The following is a 7725-nucleotide window of genomic DNA, read 5'->3' as shown; positions in this document are numbered from 1 at the left end:
TCAGGAGTAAATCACGTACAGCCAGGTTTAACTCTAAGGATGAAATTTTTATAATCATAAATATGCACGTAAAAGACATTTTCAGCCCTCCTTTGTTACTCATTTATTTTCATAGACCGAGTTTTTCTGAATATTGTGTTGACCATTTAAAGCATCTGCATATATGGCTAAAATGTAAACTTTGGCTTTTGTGCCAGTATTGTGGCTCTGTTTAGTATTTGGACAAGTTGGAATAAGTGGTAAATGGCCCATTAACTATATTGGAGGCCTCATAGCAACACTCATTTCAAATTGTGCTGGGTTTACAATTTACATATTGAAAAATGTTTGCTTGATTTCGTTCAGGGACAAAGCTGACATCCTATATAAACATTGCTCCAAACGATCCTATTTATTGGTCCAATTTTTTCAATTGAAAGATGCTGGTTTACTGCCTCTTAGTATATGTGAACAATTCTCAGCAAAACTGTTAGAGATCCTTTGACTGTAGTGGTAGAAAAATCTCACAGGGTTTTGATTCACTTTTAATTTTAAGTCCCAGGATTAAGGATCATTTATTTATAGTGTAATGTAACAGTGTAGGCAAATATAGCTTCTCAATGCCCTTCTGATATTTTGGGGAAAGAGTGCTTTTATGCAAAGCATTCACTAATGACTGCCTTTTCTCACTCTAAATATAATTTCATTCACATTTCCTCCCTTCCCCCACATCCTTAAGAGATAGGACAGCATGCAGTGTTTTGCTTCATTTTATTATTTAAAAAAATTTTTTTAAGATGTGGTTTAAGGTAGTTCTTTAGGATAGATGCCAAGGTAACTAGTTAATACGGTTTTAAAATCAGGCTCTTAATTAAAAATGCTTAATTTGTGCAAGAAAACTACATGTTAAAATGAATTTGGAAAGATTAGATTGGAATTGCCTCAAATTCAATTAAGCCACACTGCATGGACGTGCTGGGAATATCAATACAATCACTGTAAATTTTGTACAAACTGATTTGTTGCATTATCTTGCTCATCTAACATACGGTACTTTTTGTGTCCATATTGCAGACGGCAACTCCAAACTAACATGGCAGTCAGACTGTGTGATGTGGCTTCTCTGCTTAGAAGTGGTTCGTGGGCAGCAGAGCCTTGGACCGGGGTCTGTGGGATTTTTCTTAAATTCTGTAGGCTACTTTTTTTTAGCATGTTGCAGGAGTGCTGAGGCCATACCAAACACTTGAACTTTACATTTGGCGTACTAATTATTCTTACATTTAACCTATTGTGGTATGGCCATCATTAGGATGTAAAGCACATTGCAATTTTAGTGGTACATGTAGCATCAGAACCTGCTTTTGTATGTAACTTTTTATTATCTTAATTAGGATTTAGTACAGCCTCAAAAGAGTGACAAGCTTTTTAAAAAAAAAAAAAAGTTTTGGTATGGTCTGAATACTAAGTTACCGTAATTCTTTACATTCTGTTTACTATGTATTTTTTTGGTTACTAAATTTTGAAGTTATTTATAATTCCTGATGCTTAAAAAAAATGTCGAAATTGTAAATCTGGCTGAAAATTATTTGCCCAGTAACTGTTGAAAGAGTTTGCATTCTGTGAACAGTTGTGTTGAGCCTATCAATGGAATATGCATTATTTGTAAAATATAGCACATTAGTATCATTTTATTCTGAGCAGATGGTCCTATAGCTGAGAGATGCTGTAATTTTCAGCGCACACAGCCTACTGCAGCTGTTCACTTGAATGTTGGCTTAGGAGCTCATTCTTGCCACCTGAGCATGGAAATAAATGTGCAATTAACTGAGGAGTGTTTGTTGTCCTTGCTAAATCCTGCTAATTTCTGTCAATGAACGCTTATATATTTCAAATGCCATCCCAGTGAGCTTTAGTCCGAATCTCTTAGTTGGGTCTCATATAGTCTCCACATATACCCTAAGGTTTGAATAGTGATTTGTTTTAATTGGCCTTGGCCACTCTCATCTAGTAGCTCATTGTTTTTCTAACTGCTGGGCAGAGGTTAATCCCACGAGCATTTTGCTGTGGAAAGAGTGACCCATGGCTAATATTCTATAAACTGAAACAGTTATGGTTTATTAGGAAATCTGAAACCTCCTTTCTCAGTTTCAGATAAATTTGTTAATTATAATAAAATGCATATCTTGAATTGTTTCGGGTTTTTTTTATATATAGATTTCCAAAGGTTCCTTTATTTTCCTTTAGCCCCCCCCACCCCCAGAGTATTTTCTGAAAATACTTGCTCAAGAGAGGTAGCTTGCAGTTTGCAGAGTAAACAGCCCATTTCTTTGACAAGGAAATGAAGTTATGGAAGGGTTATAGGTGGTTTGATATTTCATAGATAGCCTGGATTTTTGTCTCCTGTTTTTTGTCCTGATTAGCACTGATTCTTGTCCAGTCTGACCGGTCTCAATCTGTCCTATGCTGGCTTCTTTTATAAATATCTCTTGGCAGTAGAGATTTCTTCCTATTGCTTATCCACGGTTGTGCCCTTTTATTTTTCTTAGGCAATATGCTTTTTAAAAGACTTTTTTTCTCTTTTCTTGTAACAGTCTTTGCCTCTACTTTGCTTTTTTTTATTTTACCTCAAATTCTTTGCCTTTTATATGTTAAAACTTCCCTAAAACTAGCATCCCATCTATTCAAAATTGTCAATTTTGAGAAGTACTTCTTTGTGGAGCTGAGAGATGGATGAAATATGAAGGATAATCCTTTCAGTGATACTTTGATATTTTGGATTCCCCTACAAGCTTGGCTGTCCAAAGTAGATAGCTATTGGAGGATGGTTTTAGAGAATTTGGGGCTGTGGTTTGTAACTCTTTTGCTCAAAGAGCACAGGATTGGTTTTTAGGAAACTAGATCCAGATTTGCTTACTAAGTGATTTTTAGAGTAGCCTGAACAGTTTGAGGCCATTTCCCCCAATTCTGCTATTTATTCTGTATCTGGAGTTTATAGATATCTTATCACTTGCATTTTCAACAGGCTTACATGCTCAAATGAAAATTCCTTGGGCTTGTCTGTTTGCAAAAGTTGATATATTTACATTGTTGTTTTGGTGGACTGGATAGGGATTTTTTTATTTTTATTTTTCCTTTAAAGTCAGAGTCAAGGCAAAATACCATTTTGAATTGTTTGGGGATTTTATTTTGATGCTGTAGGTCATCTACCTTGTTGGTGATCTTTAGCTGCCAGGGTTGACAAGAATGGCTTGCTAGATTCTACAAGGTACACTAAGTACTCAGTTTATTCCCCAAGTTATCCTACAAACCCTTTTGATGCACTAACATATAACATTTGCTATTTTCTTATTTCTTACCAACGATAGAGGTATAAGATATTGTCAATTAAAAACATTTTCAATATGTAACCAAAACAGTACATGTTGACAAATTTATATTTTTTTAAAGTACTCTTGCTCCTTGATTTTAAGTTAATGGATGTGTCAGTTTTAGAATATTTGAACTTCTAGGCTAACTGAATATCTCTGCAAAGTTAGGTAGACCATTTTTTGGGGCTTGTTTTTGGCAGCATGTTAAGCACTTTTATTTTCTGGTATTTTTAGTCAGGGTTTAATTCTATGCTCTTTGGTACTAAATTTCCTCAAGTCTGTGGACACACAGCAGGTGAGTAAGGGTATGTGAGTAGACCCAGAATGCGGTTCTAGAGAATGTCAAAGATTTAAATTGTGCTTATGTGCATGTATGGAATATGTATGTGAAAAGTACAATTGTGATCTTAAATCGAATAGCTTAATATGAAGTAAGAATTAGCATAGGTGTTGCACTTTTTGAAGCTTTGTTGTAATTTCAGCAGAACGACTTGTGTTTAGTGACAAGTGTTTAAATTCTTCGATGGAATCTCTAATAGTTTGTGAAATATGAATTCTGACATTTCTTATCTTCTGTTTTTAGCAGGTAATTGCTGCCATGGAAACACAACTGTCTAATGGGCCAACTTGCAATAACACAGCCAACGGTCCAACCACCATAAACAACAACTGCTCGTCACCAGTGGACTCCGGGAACACAGAGGACAGCAAGACCAACTTAATAGTCAACTATCTTCCTCAGAACATGACACAGGAGGAACTAAAGAGTCTTTTTGGGAGCATCGGTGAGATAGAGTCCTGTAAGCTTGTAAGGGACAAAATAACAGGTATGCAGTTTTATGTAAGGTTCCTCACGTGTAAAGGATTGTGTTTTAAGGTATGGGAAAATAAGTTTACTGCTTGTAAATCATTCAGTGCTAGACTTTTACACATCTAGATTTTCTCTCTGTTCCTGGCTACATCAACAGTATGAAACTTAGTTTTAGAGAGTTCTAAGTTTTCCTTTTAAAGCATAAAATAATATAATAACTAGACTTTTTTATAATCTGAATTATACAATAACATCTTTGAAAAATGCTTTAAAGGTGTGTGTGTGTCTGGAGCAGCAAGTGTCATGTTAACCTTTAGTTTTGAGATCTGTGAGCTTACATGATTTAGCATTTCAACAATGAAATACAGGGAGAATTGTTTTTTAGGAGAGGAAAAAACCTCTTAAAATGTGCTTTTTCTTAAGTCTCTATAGTCCTCCTTATGTATGACCAAGTAAATGGTAATATTGACATTGTCAATACGTAAATATTTGTACTGATACAATTTGAGTTTGGTAAGATCTTAGCTTCTGGAAAAAGTGGTGTATGAGTGTTATAAAGATAACAAAAGATGAGTATTTGGCCTTTAATGATGGTATATTTTGAATACTGGGTAGTGGAAAATCTCCTTAGTATTTTGTAAGATTTGACTAAGTTTTTAGAATAAGGCAAAACCTAATTAAGGAGAGTGTTCTTGTCAGAGAAGGGTTAATGCTTCCTGTGGGAGTTGTTTTTAAACACTGAAAATGAATGAAGTGTAGACAGACTCTAGCTTTTTCATGTTACTGTTAAATTTGAGTGATGGTGTGTATTAAATGGCTTATAACCAAAATATTAAGCTAAATATTTGAAATGAGGAAAAGATACTTAAAGGCAGTTTGAGGAGTTGGACCAGGAGTCTGAACTTTGACTGGTCATATGACGTTGGTCAAGTCAACCCTTGGCTTCAGCTTTAGGTTTCCCTTGGTAAAATGAGGTAGAAGGCAGAGGAAGAGGTCCCTAGCTAATTTCTGAGGCCAATTCTGACTTTTTCTGAGATGGTACCTTTAGCTGTTCTTTTATCAAGACAGCAGGGCTTATTGTCTCCAGGGTGACTTAGAGCTGTCACCTGGGCTTGGCCTCATAGTCGTTATTTACTTGAGATACAGATTGAGGTTCACAGAGAGAATTTATTCATTAAAATCAAGTAAACCAAGTAAAAACTAAGTAAAACCTGGTTGTCATCAATCCATACATAATTATATTGTAACTAATTATGTTACTTAGATGTTCACTATGATTATCAGGAAGGTTTCTTTTTTGTTTTTGAATATTGATAATTGGATGAGATTTTTCCATTTCTTTTTCCAAAATCAGTGTGAGCAGCATATGTAAAATTTATACGTGAAATTTATTAAAGAAACAGTTTTTGAAAAGTTGGGAAAGGTAGAGAACAAAGGCTTTTTATTACATGTGTCTGTCCTGGTACTGAATTTTATTTTATGTTTTTAGCAAAACAGCATCCTTTTATATGTGAATTTTGCAGTCTCTTCAACATAAATGTGATAAATGGTTTGAAGGTTTTGACATAAATGATGAGATTTCTGGTTTGATTGCTTAGTAGTTATTCTTATTATTTTAAAAACTGTTGCTTGAACTAGGCATAAAGGTCACATTTTTTGTTATGGTAGATGAAAACAGTAAACCAATCATACATCCTTTGAATTAGGCATTTTCCACAGGAAACATTGCACAGATTTTCATCTCTTACCTCTGGTCAGTCTTGAATTATCTTACTCTTCTGTAAACCTTTTACTAGAGCTATTATGTGGCAAAATTGGATAAATTTGACTTCTGTATCTTCAGACCCTTTGCTTCTCTGGCTTTACGTGGAGGATGGTAGTAATAGAACCACAGCGCATGGGTAATCTGAAAGAGTGCCTGGTTAGATACTTAGATACTGGCAAAGTGTGTTAATATTTGTTGTCCATTTCTTTCACTCCCTCACCCCATTGCCTTTTCAGGGAGAGCTGGATAATGGAGGTTTCCACCATAGTGAAATTTCTGTTTAAGATCTCTCATAAGCTGAGTACCCAAGAAAACGAACAGTGAGCACCAAGGTCAAAAGGTGTTTTTTCTAAGCTTAGTTCCATGAGATTTAGTCATAAATATTCCTCAAAATAACTGTTCCTCTGACAGACAAGTTTGAGAAAAATCTGTACTCCGTAGTTTTTAAGAACCATATTGCAGATCATTAACATACTAAAAACTATATTAAAATCCTGCAGTAAAGAAACCAGTTTGATTTACAGTTCCCCAGTCTTATTTAATCACAGAACTCATGGTGGGGGGTGTGTGTGGAAATACCTCCTTGACACTAGATTTCCATTGAACATGTTGCTTTGGAAGTCATTTGTTAACTGGTTATCAGAAAATCTGTAATTCTTCCATAAAACCTGTTCACGTCAATAAAATATGAGCATGTTTCATAAAATGAACATCCATGATAATGAACTATAAATTAAAAAGTTGAGTAGGCACATCGGAATACTAAGGACCTCTTCTAGTAACCCTGTTTTGATTTGGCCCACTAACGTCTTATTCTTGGTATGGGTTAAATCAGTATTTAGACGGGTCAGAATTGTTTAGCTTCAAACATAAAATTACCTTAGATTTTTTTTTGTTATTCTGAGTTTCTTAGTAAATACTTGTATTGAACAAAATAGTCTAGTACATAGATTTCTAGAACTGGGTTTTGAATTGTTGCACTTGGCAAAGTGGGCATATCTTCTGAAGAAGCTACTATTAACATATCTCTAAAAAGGTTTTGAAAGAATCTGTGGGGATTTGGACCCTGCCCTGTGGCGTTTAGCATTAGTGATCTTGAGCAGTTTTTCAGTATATGTTTTTAGGGTCAAGGCAGAGTTTCTCAGTCCCTCTCTAATTATCCAACTTATTCTACCTCCTGGGGAGCTACCAGGCGAGCTCCTGGTATCTGATTTTGTAGGAGCGGGAGCATTAATTGATTGGGTTGTAAGAAAACTGGGTTCACTTTGTGGGAAGAAAATTTAAATCCCTCCTTTTCACTTTTCTTAAGTCTTTCCTTACTTAAATAATGCTGAAATTCAGAAACTGTATTTCAGGCACAAAATACCTAGTTAGGAAAGTATGTGCCTCTTTCCTGAGTCCTAAAAGAGAGTATATCATTTTTAGATTGTGTCAGTGTTAGTGAATTAATGTCACTATTTTGATAGAATGCGGATTAGGGAAATACATTAAGAAATGTGTTCAGTTTCAAATACAATTATCTTCTCTCTAGTCGAAATTCTATTTATTATGTTGTTCGTCAGGCTCTTGCTTTGGACTTATGCCAGCTTTATGCTTCACCCTGTTTCTTATCTATAGGCATTAATTGTGAGAAGCTACTGCTGTTTGTACAGCTTAGCTGATGTCGGTCTGTCCCTTTGGTTCTCAAATGCACTTCAGAGTCCTTGACACCTGCTGATGCTGCAGGAGTGAAATGGATTTTATGATGCAGGGAATGAATAATAGAGCGTTGAGAGTCAGAAAAACCCTTGAGGTGACCGAAG

The 7725-nt window shown here is 35.3% G+C and overlaps 1 protein-coding gene across 6 annotated transcripts in view; it reads left to right on the top strand.

The window, feature by feature from the left end:
* The first annotated feature begins 1072 nt into the window (after positions 1–1072).
* ELAVL2 (ELAV like RNA binding protein 2) overlaps positions 1073–7725 on the top strand; it is a 71347-nt gene continuing 64694 nt past the window's right edge. For 4 of the 6 annotated variants that reach the window (XM_061199130.1, XM_061199129.1, XM_061199127.1 and 1 more), the window contains exons 1-2: positions 1073–1144; positions 3931–4174. In XM_061199130.1, the coding sequence (XP_061055113.1) occupies positions 1073–1144; positions 3931–4174 (316 nt within the window). The remainder of the gene's footprint in view (positions 1145–3930; positions 4175–7725) is intronic. The other 2 variants (XM_061199128.1, XM_061199126.1) reach the window with 1 other exon arrangement.

Source organism: Eubalaena glacialis, chromosome 9 (genome assembly GCF_028564815.1).
Source record: "Eubalaena glacialis isolate mEubGla1 chromosome 9, mEubGla1.1.hap2.+ XY, whole genome shotgun sequence".
NCBI classification, from domain to species: Eukaryota; Metazoa; Chordata; class Mammalia; order Artiodactyla; family Balaenidae; genus Eubalaena; species Eubalaena glacialis.
This window is presented reverse-complemented; position numbering and strand designations above follow the sequence as displayed.